At 27.8% G+C, this 18,191-nt stretch overlaps 1 protein-coding gene across 1 annotated transcript in view; it reads right to left on the reverse strand.

Moving 5' to 3' along the window:
• Positions 1-18,191, reverse strand: part of LOC123298541 (transcription factor collier-like) — a 100,961-nt gene that overhangs the window by 50,979 nt on the left and 31,791 nt on the right. The window contains exon 4 of the mRNA XM_044880572.1: positions 59-114. Within this exon, the coding sequence (XP_044736507.1) occupies positions 59-114 (56 nt within the window). The remainder of the gene's footprint in view (positions 1-58; positions 115-18,191) is intronic.

An 18,191-nucleotide genomic window follows, 5' to 3' on the forward strand; every position in this document is an offset into this window, starting at 1 on the left:
TAAGACTAAAAACAAAAAACATTGATTGCTTTGTGCATCAACTACAAAAATAACGTACCTGTTTCGTGACTGAATCAATTAATCTCACGTAAATATCCTGTTCTTGTCTGACACCTAAAAAAAAAGAAAAATATCACATTACTTTAATTTATTAAATGACAAAAAATAAACAAACAAAAAACTAAACAAGATGTTTCCGTAATTATTATTGACAAGATCATTAATTTAAAAATTTTTAATGAATACGAAAAGATAATATTTTGACTATCGTTCATTCACAGGTTCATTTGTCGAATATTATATAATTATTAGTTTATCATTCAATTCATTTCAATTAAAATTGAAATTTGTTTTTTTGAGATATTTGATGGTTAATATCCGCTTCCACTCCCCATATCTCACTTGTGCCGAGGGTAAATAATAGATAAAAATCCTCTAATCGGTTTGTATATCGTGTAAAAACTTGATCTCAATCGGTGCAGAACTTTGTATATATAATAATAAATAATAAGATTACTGTTATTAAGAAATATGTTTTATTTAATGTTTTTATTGGCTGAATCGAAAAATTCATACACTTAATAAATCAAGTGGCGCCTTTATTTTATTAAAATCCATAAATGTAAAAAGACGTTATCATAACCTGTAGAAGAGTCAATCATAGATTCAAACATAAAGGCACCACTTGATTTAATAAATTCAATTGAATTACTACTAAGTATCTCTATATATTATAAATGTGAAAGTAAGCATGTTTGTTTGTTTGTTACGCTTCCACGTCAAAACTAGCGAATGGTTTTTAATGAAACTGTACAGCAATATAGCTCATACTTCAGAATAATACATGAGATATAATTTATAAAAATATATTAATAACAAAAAATTAAAAATTAATTTAATTTGACATTACCATAAATTACAGATTTCTGTAAAAGTAGTCATTTGACATTACCATAATATAGATTTCTGTAAAAATAGTCAATATAAAATAATCCACGGCCATCTTTTCTGATATACTCAATGAATAATTACTGCTATACATTTAAAAAAATAGAAAACCATACATATATTTTACCTCTGTAAAACAATCCTTACCATTATTTCGAGTGTTATAGAAAAGGGATAAGCGAGAGCTATCTTTTTCAATCTTTACTTTTAAACGCAGCGAAGCGAGTGGGTATCACTCTAGTATAAATATAATCAATTAATAAATAGCATTAATAAAATAATAATAAAATTAAGTATACATTTACAAAAAAGAAAATTAAATTGTTGTTGCGTTTAAAAGAATCATTTATACAATAAATACAATGTTTTTTATCATAAATATATTAATAAAAATAAAAAGATTTTGTCATTTTGTTGTTAGAAGAGACATAAAGAAAATCATAAGTGAAAAAAAAAATTAATAAAAGATAAAGTGATACAAATAATATGGTAAATGTATTGAATCAAGACAAAGATAAACAGTGTAATAAATGAACAAAAGAAAGAAGTATAGTATGTAATAATACATCACGAGTTAAGGAAGAGTAAATAAGGATAAAAATGAAGTAGTAGATATAATAATATACATACATACATACATACATACATGTACACTCATGTAATATATATTTTTTTTAGCTTTTTCAGTAAAAGTGGTGGAAAAATTACTCAAATACAGTATGTCTAGAAAATCGTATTCCTAAATTGGCAAATATGATAATTGACTGACGACGCGGACGTTGGCTCAAGCGAAAAATAATAACCGCCAATACAATATTAATCGTACTCTTATTGAAACCAGTCAGTTGAATCCAATCGATTTTGAAAACAATAGAGTAGAAAGAAATTCATTACCATAAATTGCAATGTGCAACAAGTTTTTACTTTGTGTTGTTATACTTTTTAAATTACACAAAGATAGTATCATAAATATATAATAAACTAGCGGACCCGACAGACGTTGTCCTGTGTAACTCCCAATTCATTAATAACTATACTACGCTTAGACTGCCTGCTAAGCCAGTTAAGTCTACCCGCCAACCCATTCCCTCAGGCTCGCTAAATCAACCTTGCTAAACTCAACCCGCCCAATCCCATTCCATATACCTAAAGCAAAATTTTACTCCTATCAATTGCCTCCTATACATCCCGCTAAACCCATCCCCGTAAATCCATCCCGCTAAACTCAAATCTTACTCCAATCTATTCGGCATTTGGCCATTTATATGCGTTCCCATCATTTTTGATGTAGAGAACTCAAAAACGGTTGTAGTGGACTGAATGGTAAATCTAAGCCATCATCAGATTCACTGGAAATCACACAAAAAATGTCATCAAAATCTGCCCTTCAGTTTAGATAGAGTATAGTCACTAACATTTACACACTCGAAATATGTAAAAGAGATAATCACATAATATCACCAATTAGAAATAATGCAGTTTAAAAAACTAAAAAACACGCTTGTTGCTTGTTCTAAGCATATATGTATAGTATGGTTATCGGTAGTATAATAAATGTATATAACTGATGATATCCTATGCATGGGTATGATATAAGACGGTTACATACAAAAATACATACAAACAGGTGAAGCTAATATAAGCGTGTTAAAAAAATGAAGGTTGTTCATATTGCTCTCAAATTCTTCACATCACAAGAACACATCTTGGGGGGTATTTTAAAGAAAATTATGGATGGTCAAGATACTTAATGAAATTCTATACTTTTATTATTTGAAATTATTTATCTGATTAATTTAAAATTAAAATGAATTTTTTCTTTAATTTTTTTAGACATTTATGTATTTATTTATATTTTTTAACTCGTAATAATTATTTTCTTTTGATATTTAACAAACACAAATTCAATATATTCTTTGTTTTTTAAAGACCAGTTAGTTTGTAATTGATTGACCTTCCAAAATAAATTGGTTTTTTGTTTATTTTTATAGTTTGCTTGTTTTATTAAGTTGTTTTTCTTGTTTATTTATGTAAACATTTTTTGCCTAGGATTCTTATTGGACATTACATTTATACCATCTAACTTAAAGTATTTAAGTGGTCTTAACCAAACCCAATTACGATGGATATCAGTTGTTAAGGTCATACATAGTTCAATTAGCAACTGGTTATTACAGTTAATGATAATCGGATAAAATGTTATATGTCAAGATGGTATCAGAGAAAGAAGAAACACATTCCATGTAGTTTTTTGCAAAATACGAGTTGTTTCTTTCATTTTCCTTTATTAGCCGATTTTTGTGACATCTTTCACTGCTCTGTGCTGTAACTTATTGAAAGACTTAAAAATAAATGGTTTAATCATTCTAATTGAGTAGTGAGATTTTGACCTAAGCTTTTTGTCAGAATTACAACGCCATTTATGGAACACCCAGTAGTTTTGATATGTTATAGTAAGTAGGTAAAATAGCAGGTGAATTGAGGAGAGAAGAAGCCTTAGGGTTGTTTTATTCACAGTCTTTTTCAGTCCTAAGAGAGCATTTGCGAGGTTATTTTATTACTTTCGTATAGCATAGTGTACAGTGTATAGAAAAATATTCCTGCGGGATATCTCATCTTCTTAGGTGTATTCGCGTGGCAAATGAGATAAATGGGTAAAAAAGGTAGTACATATGGGATGTATGTATGTAGTGTAGTATCATATGCATGCGTGTTTGGTAGCATTGTCGTTACCATGATATACTTATCATTATTCATATTTTGTGTGACGTAACAATATATTATATTTTTAAAGTGTATCTTTTGTTTTAATATACAAAAAATTTTAATAATTAAATTTATCTAAGAATTTTGGGTAAAAGGTTTGGTTTTTTTAATATGAAGGAAGGAACTTCAAAATTAGTCATATTTAATATTGCTCTTATGGGATCTATTTTACTGTAGATGGATGATATCTTTCATAGATTTCTCCAAAACAATTTCAATTAAAGTTAAAACTTAAATTAATTATTGAAAATAGAAAAAAACCCAATTTTTTATTCTTATTTTTCGTCTACATTCATGAAGTTATATCAAAATGTATCATCAAAGTTGAAAAAAAGGTGCAAATAATTTCAACCACAAGTACATACTTGCCTTGACGCTCGTACTACCTTAAATCAAGTTAATCAACTTTTGTTAAAAACTTATTGAATACCTTACATGCATATTCTTTGGTATTATTTATCAATTTCAGCAATGGCGATTGAATCAAATAATTGTGTTGATGACAAATATCTCTAGATATATTTTGATTTTTGATGTACCCTTGACTCAAAAATTGCAAAGCGCGCGTGCATAACTGAAGGTGGAATATACAAATAAAATATTTTGCTAAAAATTAATTTAATAACTTACATACATATTTTTTGGTATTATTTATCAACAATTTTAGCAATGGCGATTGAATAAAATAATTGGGTTGATGACCATTTGTTACTAGATAAATCTAGATATATTTAGATTTTTGATATGTCCTTGACTTTAAAATTACAAAGTGCGCGTGCATAGCCGAAGGTGGAATATAGAAATAAAATCAATGTAATTGAATATGGTAATTAATTATTTGTTTATATAATATTTTAAGACAATCTAAAAATTAAATTTTTGCTTGATTAGTCACACGACAGCAACTTTAATATTTTACATTCTTTGATCAATATTATAATTAGTCTTTCCTGTTAAAAGATATTTTTTGAGAACAATAAGTAGGTTTATTATACATACGAAACATTTGATCTAGGCATTGGAGAGAATTTGAAATTTCATTTTTTTTGTATGTGAGGAGCAAATCAAAACAATGACTTTCCGAGAAATGTATTTCTCCCAAAGTGATTTAAAAATAAGTATCTAAGTAATTGCGACACTTTTTAATAAGTAAATTTTAATAAAACTGCCTCGTAAGGTGTAAATAAAAATCTCCTTATAATTAAGAAATGTACAGAACCTTGGTATATAAGAAAATAAATTTTCTCGAATTTTCCACTCTGATATTCATCTTACATTTGTACTTGGATTGCATATATATATATCGAAAGATACCTTTTGTTTTCGAATTTATTAATTTATGACAAAGTAGATAAAAAAAATGACCGAAACTTGAGACAAATACAAATTAATTAAGCGTAAAAGCTGAAATTTTAAGGAAGCATTTCCCCACATTTTTTCAAAAATAGTCAAATATCAAAAAAACTAAATACATTTTTGTGTGAGGCGCAACCCGACCCACTTCAATGGGCCTTTATAAGTCTGCAAGAAAGGAGAATTGTTTGACCTTTTGAGGATATAAAACATTTCAAGATGGTATTTGTGGGTATGTTCTCTTCGAGTTTTATATATCTGTAGTCATACACTATATGCGTGAATGAAACTAAAAATTTTGAACACATCTTACATGTGACTGAACAGAATATTTTACTTAACACAAATAAATTTGGCAAAGTACACCTAATATCATGTAATTCGCGTGATGAATATAAATATTGTTTAGAATATCCTTGACTTACAAAATACAGAGCGCGTGCATAGATGAAGTGTAACTCAAAAATAAACCTTTTTAAATATACCTCTTAATATGATAATTATTGGCCATAAATAAACAATATTTACATATTAAAGAACTTCATAAGTTGTTTTAATTGTGCTCTGTTCCATATCTTCTTTTCAACAACTCTTTCTAAATATAATACAAAAACTAAAATCCGATGATTTGCCTGAATTATACGAGCTGTTGAAATTTTTCAGAAAAATTCGTTTTTCTCAAAATTGAGATTATGTATCGATCGTAAATTTATTACACTTTTTTATTATCAACTTTTTCCAAAATTTCTATTCAATTCTTTAATTTTTTGAAAAGTTATCATATAAAGCTAAAAATATGAGGTTACTGTGGCTTTTTTGAAATTTTAAGGTTATTTTGCTATATTCAGGGCTCAATAGTAGACAAGGACGATGCAGAAATTTATAACAAAGAATTTGTGTTTTATTCGACCCCATCCGATCAATAGAAGCCGAGAAATTGAGAAAAATTTTCCAAAAAAAAAAAAAAAAACAATGTAGAGATAAATTGTCCCAAAACACGTTCTGCAAACTCAAATTTCACATAATTTTTTTGCATTTTCGAATTTCTGGTGATAATTTTTCCTGATTCAATTGCATAAAATCTTTTAGGTATCTTTTTTTGTTATAAAAATTATTTTGGTAAAGTAATCAATTTTTTTCAAGTTAATAAAAATTTATAATCAATAAAATGATATAGATGACTTTTCATCAAGGTTTCTCATATTATAAAACAAACACACAAAAAAAACACAATCTATAATAATAAATATTGTTTATTTTTGTTGTTACTACAGTTACTACATTCCAATATTAATTTTTGAATGAAATATGTTCAAAAGGAAAGCCTCAAGGTTGTAAATGAACTACCACGGTTAAAATACCTGCTTACCAAACATCGTAAGTACCGCTTGGTAAGTCATCATGTTATAACTAACAATAATAGCATTGAACCACCTACAACAACGGCTTTTAAAGAGATCAAACATATGATCATACATGTGTGAGCGAAATTTTTTATGAAATTGATAAATGATATTTGGTTTAATATGAAATTTAAGGTTTTAATCGTTTCACAGTGAAGTATTTATATAACATTTCTGGACAAAAGTTAAATAATTCAACTCTTTTGTTTTGCATTGAAAGTTGTTTTTTGATGTAGTTAGATAACGACTTCATCTCACACAGGTCACTTTAGTTACATCAACCTCACCCCCCGACTGTTATATAAGCCGCAATCTATCTGCTCTTACGGATGCATGATGTTATTATTGTTGTCACTCTCGAATTACCGTGTCATTCAATTTACGTTTACAGTGTTAATTCAATCAAGTAAGAATTTTTTTTTAAATTTAAGAAGAAGGTTTGTGATTTATTTTTTAGTATTTAATTATGTTAATGTTAATTATTCAATTAATTGCTATTAAAAAATGGTTTTTTCATTAAATTTATCATACTCTAAGCTTTTTGTTTATGTGTCAGGTTTTGTCATGCATAATTATTTTTTACAATTTTCCCCCTATAATTCATATCAGACAAAGCCACAGCGAATCTAGGCCTCGTTTAGCTAGTATATTAATGATTTAAATTTTCAAATTATAAAATACTATTAATATTTATTTAAGAATAAAAACCTCTTTTGTCGGCAGTCCATATACCTATTTTTTTTACATTCGGTTAAAATATTGTCAAAATACCATCAAAAAACAAAAAGATTCATACAGTTATGACCTATATTTACCATGTACTAATTTTTGGCTGAAATAAATTTTTTAATATTATCTTGGTAAAAAGCACACTACGGGGATAGCGACGTAGTTGTTTAACTCAAAAGTCACGCGGCTAAGCATCAAAGAATTTTCAATACTATTTGATTTTGTCTGCATCATTTGTTTTTAATCAAATCAAAATCAAAGAAATATAGTTTTTTTTTTTTTTAAATAAGCTTAGTTTATCGAAATCATTTAAATCATTAAATCTTTCAGTTGTTTTACTGATTTTTTAAAATTTCAATTAATACATTTTTGTTATTTTTATGGCAGTTGAATTTCCGAACAACCTTTCTCATAGTTAATTGTGGCGTTAAAGTTATACACGAAAGATGTGTGGTAATCATATCAGATTTTTATCATGTGAAATCGACATAAACTTTGAATTTAATCAAATTTTAATTATTTTAAATGTTTTTACTTTTATTACTTTTTTAAAATTTACGATTTTTTTAGTACCTAGATATTTATTATACTATTATTTTAGTATCTAGATGTTAACTAAATATATTTGGTTTATTCAAATTAAAATATTTTTCAATGAAATTTATTTGAATTTTTTCTAATAACAGGAACAAGAAAATGATAAAAAATGTCAAATAAATTTTAAAATTTTATCAATATAATTTTTAGTTTTGAAACGTTTAAAGCAGAAAAATAAATAAGATCGCAACTTATGGTTTTATTTTATAATAAAACCACAGGGCATTAAAACTTTTTAAATAACATTAACAAAAAAAAAATTAACTTAAGAGTTTAATTGTTTGAAAATACTGTATATGATTGAGTACCAATAATTGAATATATTATTTATTACTTAAATTGTTAAATTACACAAGATATAATAATAAACTTGAACTAAATGGATAAAAAGAGGTAAATTTGGGACGAGGGAACCATACCTATTCAATTTGTCAATTTGTTAAGGTCGTTTATATTTTGAACCCAATATTTTGATATCTATGAATCCTCTTTTTACTTTTAGTTCAAAAAAAAAAGGGAAAAAATTTTTAAAAAATAGTCACTGTAGATCGTGTGAGCATCCATTGACTCAGTGTACAAGTCACGCTCTAAAAGATATGGAAAAAAGGAAATATTTTTATTTTAAATTATATTTACCCGACTGTCAAGGTGTGGTAATGCTATTCGCGCGTATACAGTATGCATGTTTGTATATTTGCCTTTTATACCTCGTTTTTTCCAAACGTTTCAATGGATTTGAACCTTGTTTTGAAAAAAAGGGAAAAAAATGGCGAATTTTTGGAGCAAAATAGTCATATTAATAAAAAAAAAATTAACAAAACCTATCGAAATAAAAAGGGGTGTTATAAGTTTGACCGCTATGTATGTGCGTTTGTGTGTCTGTCTGTCTGTGGCATCGTAGCGCCTAAATGGATGAACCGATCTTAAGTTTTTTGGTTTCATTTGAAAGGTAATTTAACGGAAAGTGTTCTTAGCTATGTGCATACTTAGATTTTTGTACCCTAAAAAATTGGCGATGATTTTCAAAATCGATTCAATTTGGAAAAGGCATGACATAATTTTAACATATCAAAATAAACATGGCTTAACTCATTTGACCATCACTTTGATATTGATTAAAGAAGGAGTGTTATAAGTTTAAAATGTTTATCTGTGTGTTTTCAATGACATCGTAGCCTTTAAACGGTCGAACCGACTTGATTGAGAACATTTTGTAGCTAAGTTTCCAAAAATCGGTTTACAAAAAATAAGTCGCATTTGTCGGGGGTATTTTAATTTTGTAAATTTTACTTGTTTATTGTTTTATTTATATTAGTTTCTACATAGAAAACATTGTATTTTTCTTCTACTTTAAGTAGAAAACAAATAATTAAATACTAAACTCTACTTCCATTCGTTTTTATTAAAACTCTACTCTCTACAATTATTTTAATCTACTAATTGATTGATACCTATTCAAATAAGGTAAGTAATTGAGAGTACCTGCTTTAAGTGGTGTATACTAATTATTTTTATTTAAAATAAATCATGTGTGAAACAAGATTAAAAGAAATATTATTGATTGATTGATTATGATATCTAATAATCATTCTTACTATACATATATAATGAGAAATGGCTGGACAACGTGATTGATTTTTGAAGTACGTTTTATTTTAACTGTCGTACACATATCAAAGTCACTTAATATAAAATTTAAAAAAGTTAACGGTTTCATTTTCATGTTACAAATAAATAATCTACTTGTTGAGTAATTCAGCTTGATAAGTACAAAATGAGAAGTTCAAATACTTGACCAACACAATACTGACTGGCCAAGTGTTAATAGATTATAAATTACCTCCTAAAAAAGAACTACTTGTTTTTATAGATGTTTTGATCCATCAAACAGCTGTGAAGTTTCTAGAATTGTTAATTTATATACGCTTAAACTATTTAGGCAATAGGGGACCGGACTAAATTTTAATTTCAGATGAAGAATTCTCACATCACGAATAGAAAAATGAAGTTGATTTTTTAAATGTTTAAAAAAGAGAATGCAAGATATGAACGTTTAAAATTTCAAATTAAACAAAGAGGAAGATACCCACTAGTGACGTGATACGTTTGTATCGCCATAGAGATTACATATAAAACTTTGTTTGCTAAAAAGAAATGGGCAACCTTTGAATGCAATCTTTGATTGCTTATAACTACTTCGTTTTTAATCAATTTTAATTTCAGTTTCAAATTTTGTTATGGCATCAAGTCTAGTTTTACATTTTTGGGTACATCGGTAATATGACCAATTTGACATTAGGATTATCCCCTATTGTTAATTTATACACGCATAAATTACTTGGACAATTGTTGAAAATACTAAGAAGAATCATTTCGCGAAATTCTTTGGTAAATTATTTTTAAAGATTCATCGAACCCGTATTTTTGTCGCATTAATAATCTTATTCTTCAGTAAAATTGCCGCAAAAATTATGAAAATGAGTAATTTTTTCAGATACGAAAGTATTATTTTTTTAATACTACGCATCAAACATTATATGATCCGACAATTTCGTATCTGTATAAAATAACTATACGGAAATACAGTAAATTTTATGGTGATCAATACTCGGCACGTTTTTTTATAATAAGCATTTAACAGGTAGGTCTCACGGGCATAATAAAAAATGTTAAAATTTTTGAAGGTGAATTTTTCTATAATATTCTACGATAAATTTGCATTTTTTTTGTTTACTTAATTTTTTTATACAAAATTTAAATGCCGATTTGCGATTAAAATTAATGTGCATCGCATTTATTAGTAAACTTGAGCATGTCTTTTAATATAGTTATTTCTGTTCAACAATAAAATTGTTTTACTTTGCGTTAAAATATTAAACATTTAGAAATTTATAACACTATACCCATAACGGAATAATAACCTTTAGGGACGATCTATATGTCTAATATAAAAATTTTCATTTTAAAAATGAAATATTATGTATTTTTCAAGTAGGATAACTTGTTTATACTCTCAAACGAATTAATATGAAGAAAATCTTTTCAAATAATAAATACCATACATGAATAAAACAAAAACCAATTTGTTCAGGGAGTTTAAGCCACTAAAACGAAATCTCTTCGAAGAGTACATATAACACTATAATATAGTGTTGTTACTTTGTCAGTATTAATAATGATATGTACAATAGCCTTCTTGTATATAATGTACCTTACAAAAGGCTTATGGCGATCTATATACCTGGATATTATAACAACGAGAAAGTAATACATGTACAAGCAAACACCTCGTCCAGTTAGGCCACCGATACAAAACACATCGTCCATATGATAATTCTGGTTATAATATGTTTATGTAAATTGGGCATTAATTCAAGCACATAAGTGTTTTGTTTGTTGCAGTACAGGTATTTAAATACAGACCCCAAAGCTATTGACCATAGCTTTATATATGGACTTATTTAACTAGAGAGTTTTATGTATAAGCTTTTGCTTCTTTTACCATTGAAAATTATATAATACTTTATCATAGAAATAATGCTAAAGTGTAACAATTTGTATAAAATATTACATGTTATTTAACCAATAAAAACACTTGCACGCTACTGTATTGTTTAAACCTTTACTACCATAAATCTGCATATTGAATATATTATTATTTTGTAATCAATTAAGGTAGTACAAGCGCCAAGGCAAGTTTAGAGTTGTGCTTGAAAATCTGTGATTTGTACCTTATTTTCAATTTTTATGATGAAGTTTGTTATGAACTTCACGAATGTAGACAAAAATAAGAACGAAATTTTTCGATATCTGCTTTGGTTTTCGAAATATCGAAAGCTAAATAATTAAACCAAAATTGTTTCAGATATCGAAAAATTTTATTCTTATGTTTCGTCTTATATTTTTTAACATAATTCACCATCAAAATTGAAAAAACATACTTTTTTAAATTTGTGTCCCCACTACCGTGCTCATACATCCTTAATTAGTTGAGCGCAACGGGTTTTTTGTTTTCAATAATTGATTAAGATTTTAATTTTAATAGTTTTGTTTTTAATTTCCACCGATTAGGTTTGGGGAATTGTATGAAAACATACCATCGATTTACCGTTTATCCATAAAATATTAAATATGCCTATTTTTGAAGTTATTTCTTTATTTAAATGATCGAGTAACCTCCCGTCCCCTCCTAAAATTGATTTAGACTTAGTTCAACTTCATACTTAAAAAAATCAAGCCTTTTTTCCAAAATTTCCCTGGCGCTCGTGCATCCTTAAAGTTTATAAATACAATGAAATTACAGGTGCTTTTAGTTTGTTAATTCTGTTGAATTTATACAAACGAATTATTTACAATATGAGATCCTTGAATTTAAAATAACTTATTTATTTTGTAAAGTTAAAAACTCACTAACAATTTTTACCTGACTACGCGAGGAACTGTAACCTTTTTTCTTTTTTTTGGTGTTTGTGTGTATTTTTGTACAGCAGATAAAGTAGCAAAAACACATTCTGAATCTTTAAATATGGCGTCTATAATTAAAAATAAAAAGTGGGATACAAAATCATCGAGTGGGGAATTGGTCAAAATATAATAAAAAATTTTAAATATTTATAAAAAATAAAAATATTAACTATTTATACTCCCCCTCTCGCTTAATTAACTTATCAAATCAAAAAATCAATAAACTTGTCAACATAAATTATGAACAGGAAATATACTTAAATGCGTATATCAATCAAAGGCGCAATCAATATTTTCTCTTTAACGACAATATTTTTCCCTTCAATGTTTAAATTGCATACCATCTATACCCACAGTTACAATCAGGGGGGGGGGTGATCCAAGCCAACTAGATTATGGTCCATGAAACACTATGGTCTTGTAGGTCTTTTACACAAACTTTCAAAAATAAATAGTGATCCTCATTTTAATTATAATTTAGGTATAATTTTTCATTATTATTATTTTTTTTAATTAGCTTTAAAAAAACATACACCCATATTAAAATCATGGCTCACGTTACATCAACCTCTATCATAATATTGATAACTTAACAGTAATAAAATAGATAATAAAAAAAATAAAAACCCAACTGCGTTAAATAAAATCTCAAAAGAGAGAATCAAGTCCAGTAGTTTACATAGCGACTTAATAGTCGAGACTCATCAGGAAAATTTGAGTTGGTCTAGATTTTAATGGGTCACAACTGTTAAAGACGCTATGTAAACTATCACACTTTCTTTTCAGATTTTATTTAACGCAATCAGGTTATTTTTTTAATAATATAGATTCTTAGACTTTTTAGTGTTCCAGCAATAAAAAAACTTTTGATTATACTCTATTAAAACATTTAAACTATTTAATCTCCTTATAATTTCCTTTATATTGTTACCCTTTTCGATAAGTTTTGATACTTTTTTACTATTTCGCTCCAAAAATCTGCCATTTTGTTTTGTTTTTTCAGATCCCAATATAAGAAACTTTGGATTTTCTTGAAAAATATAATGATACCTTAAATGCTGAAATCTATTGAACCGTTTGGAAGATATGAGGTAATAAAGAAATTTACAAACAAATATAAATACATACATAAATACAAGATCATTGATAGTCGGGTAAAAAGGTCTAAAAATAATTTCAAACATAAAAATTATCATAAAAAAATAATTAATTTAATGAGTTAGTTTCAAATGATTATGATTGAAAATTATTTATGAATGTATACTTTTGATTTACGTACATAAATAAAATCTGTAAACGGGAATGGTCATACAATCAAGTTATACGAATAAATGCAGTGGATTTGATTGGATGTAGACATGACAACAAATAAAACATGTGTAGTAAATTTGGAAAAAAATATAAATTCGTTTAATTATGTTTACTGATTAGGTAGATATTTATAAAACTTGAAACTCAGATTACAATCATGAATTGAAAATATTGAATTAACTTCCATTAAATTAACTTACACATGTAATTTTGCGGAATGTCCGCTATTATTTGTGTCATTTTCTAGATAAGATAGACTACTGGTTTTTTATCTTTCAATTATCATGGAGATGTGAGTATTATTTGTTTCTTGCGTAATCGTACAGAATCATTATTCAAATTAAGATGAGCATTTCTATGGGCTGTATTATGCATTTTGTTAAAATATATCCCCTTAAGGACCCACAATAAAAATATTTAGCTTCGGGATTTAATGTGTAGTATAGTAAGTTCTTAAATTTAATTTCTCTTTAAATGTCGAAAAATTTTTTACCATAGCTTTATCATAGGAACTGCAAATACTATGGTGGAAATATCTTAAGATAAAGAGATAATCAAATATCCTCTCGGGCTATCCTTCTGGGATTCGTGTGTCTTTTTACTCGCTACGATTCATTTTCTTCCACGGAATTGGTGGCATTGGTACATAAACGAATTATTGCGTGCAATTGTCCTAATCTTGAACATTTGAATGAAGACTTTTAAGGTAATTTTGATATACAAATATCAACCCATAGTAAAATTTGAAAATATCACACTAATTGACTAGCTAAAAGTGAACTAGAAAGTTCACGTAAATGATGGAGGTAATATGAAGTAAATTTTATGAGCGATAACGCTGGTAAATTATAATATTGCCCTCTGATAATTATGATTTAGTTATGTCATAAAAATTTGAAAATGAAATAGTTTTAATTGATGGAAGTAAATTTCATAATTGAAACTTTATTGATAATTGAGAAATAAAAATTTTTAATAAGAGTAATAATTCAACACTAAAAATGACAATTATTATTTATTAAACACAATATTTTTTGAAAACTTGTTCTTATATTTTATAAAGTAAAAGTTACAATACGTGAGATCAAGTTAACTACAAGAAACAAACAAAACAAATAATAATATAATAGAACCAATTGATAATATAGAATGGAGCAGAAAGTGTGCGATTATGAAAACGCTTAGTTTTGCAACTTTGAAATCAATATTATTAATTATATGAATTGTTTTGGAAATCACTACGCCTGGGCCTGGCAGTGTATCATGACTACTGCAGGAGCTGTCACAGTGGCGAGGAGGAAGAGACAATGTCTCATCTTCTCTGTCACTGCCTAGATTTTGTCATGAGGAGATGGACTTACTTGAGCCAGCCCTTCTTTGACGACCTCTCCAACCTGGAGTCCGTCGACGTCAATGCTCTTCTGCTGTTCTTAAACAGCTCCAATTGGTTCATGTTCATGAGTAGTGGCCGGGGATGGGCCAACCCTCTTTCGGTATCACAACAGACCCTATGGTCTTAGTATGTCCCACCCCTGGACAGCCACTCTAACCTAACCTAACCTTTGGAAATCACTTACTAGATCATATTATCACGTTTTGGGGTTATTACTGTCATTTATATAGTCAAATGGATAGGTTGATAGTTCCCTAGCCTTGGCTCTACGCTGTGTTTCTCACGTTTTATCAAAGCAGTATTGCTCTAGAAGGCAATACTGGCAATGTTGCGCAATATCAAAAGTCGTCTGCAAAAATTCCTATATTTACAAGTATGTCATTGTAAAACTTTTTAGGAATACAACTACATTTACTAAATTAACTAAATTTATTTTAAAACACGATAAAATTTGCTTAAATATTATTATTTTCTTCAGGGCTTAATTTTCTTAAATACTTTTTTATGCAGTTTAAGAGAGAATTTACAAAAATTGGTGTGATGTCTTTTTATACAGGGTTTTCAAAATCATACAATTCTCTGCCTCACTTTATATTTGTGTCTGTATATAAACATTAAAAGGCTTTAAACATAAATTACTAATAATATACAAAGATTTCATGAGAATATAATATAAAAAAACTAGCCAGTTATGGAAAATAATATTTAAAAAAAAAATTAATTTATTAATTTTATGATTGAAATTCATCGTACAAAGTAAAATTAACTATTTTTATTTTACAGATTATGTTAGTTTACAACACCTCAAGGGTTTAATAAACATAAGATACGAAAGTGTTCAAATTTTTTGGAAATAATGTAGACCAATTAAAAAATTACAGAAAATTATAGTAGTTTATACGTAATTTACTTGTAAACTCACTTTTCTTAAGAATTTGATGGCATGAGAGTATGATAATAACAGGATATGGCAATGAAAACAGGTCACTCTATAAAGTACATTACCTTCAGTCATCTGTTCATTTGTTCTTTTAGATACTCCAAAAAAAGTGGATCAAATTTATTTTTGGCTTGAAAATTTGATAGGTTACTCAGATATTTAACCCCCCGAACCAAAAAGTGCTTAAACGAATGAATCTATTTTGACTTTTTTTGTATGAATTTTGTATGAATCTATTTTGACTTTTCTATTTTGATTTGTTTTGAGTATTGTTAGCTATGTTTCAAGTGCGAGTTTAGGGTTCCGTACCCGGAACAACTAAAAAATAGACGATGATTCTCAAAATCGGTTCAGTTTGGAGACGACTCTAAGGAAAAAGGTAATTTAATAGAGAGTGTACTTTTATATGTTTTAATGCTAGTGTAGGGTTCCGTACCCGAAAAATATGACTCTAATCTAGTCGAAATTTGATGTGTTGTTTGCAGATGATTCGCTCTGCGGGTGAAATGGTTTGCAGGTGATTTGTTACTGACCAAATATATATTATGTTTAATTATTTTTTCTGAATCTGGATTGGCTACTTGAGAAAGGTCTTCTTTATACAGGTTTCTCTTCTCATAAATTTCAACAAGCAATGTTGGTGAAGCGATTCCCATATTATTAGTAACTTGAGTGTACATAACTAGTAAATAATTGACCACAGGAGTATATAAAAAGGTATGAGATGCACAGCGGGATATACTCGGGTGGGCCCCGTAAGTAATATGTAAATTTATCTGTGAAAACACTGCCCATATCTTATACTAGTGGTATTAAGTGTGGTATTATGTTTAATTTGAAAATATTTATCATAATATTAATATGTGAAGAATTGCAGCTATCACTACTGCTGCATTTCTCGATAAATCATCGGAAAATAATGGTACATAAAATTACATATTGTATTTTTGAATTCAGTCAGACCAACTCATTTTTTAACGGAGCCCAATATGTTTTCTTTTTGCAAAAAGAAACTAAAAATGAACTACTTTATTTTACCGGAACTTACTTTAATTAATTTTCTCTTTTAATTTGGCATATTCAATGAGCAGCTATTTGTCGCCCACATATTTACCATTTATGACAACACTTAACTTTCAGCTTCCAGCAAGTAATATTTGATTAGTTGCAGTTTTTTTGAATTTTTACACATTCTATAAATATAGAAGCCTTGAAAAGATAATAATATAAGTAACTCTTCAAGTAGGAAGTAAAAACCCTGATGATGTAATTTTTAAGACAAGATTAGGCCAGTTTTGATTTGTCAAGTGTTGCAAACCAGTCCTTTTCCAACCAAATAACTCTTGCCATGGTTTGCTAGCCATTGCTCAAGCTTTGGCCAAGGCTATTCACTTCCCAGCCAAGTTTGTTTACTTCCCAGTATAGGAAGTTATTTTAGTGATATTTTCAATATATCTTTACGTTTCATGGTCAGGACAAGGCATTTTCACCAATTTTGAGAAGAAGTATGTGATAGTGTACGTACTTACATTCGTGGTAACAATGGGATCGATTTCACCGAGGTGTCGATCGAGGCGTATTAACCTCACTATGACCCGAATATCATATTGTAACATTTGGTAGAGTCGTTTTGAGTCACGCTACTTGTTTGTTATTATTTTTTATAAAACTTTTTCTAAAGCTCTTTATAAAACTGGGAAGTTATTCGTGTTTACCTCAAGGGTCTGGCCAGACTAATTATGATAAATACTAAATAGGATAAAAAATTGGGGAAGGAAACTTAAAATTGGGTTAACCACTTGAGTTTGATCCAATATCCTTGTTATTTTCTTTATGGGTCGTTTACTGCCTAATTTAGTTGAAAAATCCCAAATTCCAAACTTACTTTAATTCAATCAGTTACACAGACTCTTAAGTTAGATAATAATCTGTACATGGAGGCTGTAACTGATTTATTCTATATTTGATTTTTTTTCAAATACACTAAGTACTTACTCATAATAAGTACACGTACTAACATCATTAAAACATATTATTGAGAAATAAATAGATATATAGGTTTACTTTTATCATTTAATACAATATTTTTTTAAGAGTAAGAATTAATTAACACATAATTATGATTTAATATCAATTACGTTATACCCACAATGCATTAATCTTAAATTATAGACAAATCATGCACTCAGAATGTTAATCGTATTTTAAATATATGTTGATATTATTTTTTTTTTTGTAAATTTTGTAATATTCAATAAAATAGATAGAATTAACACAGAATGTCCCA

The sequence above is a fragment of the Chrysoperla carnea genome, chromosome 4 (assembly GCF_905475395.1).
Source record: "Chrysoperla carnea chromosome 4, inChrCarn1.1, whole genome shotgun sequence".
NCBI classification, from domain to species: Eukaryota; Metazoa; Arthropoda; class Insecta; order Neuroptera; family Chrysopidae; genus Chrysoperla; species Chrysoperla carnea.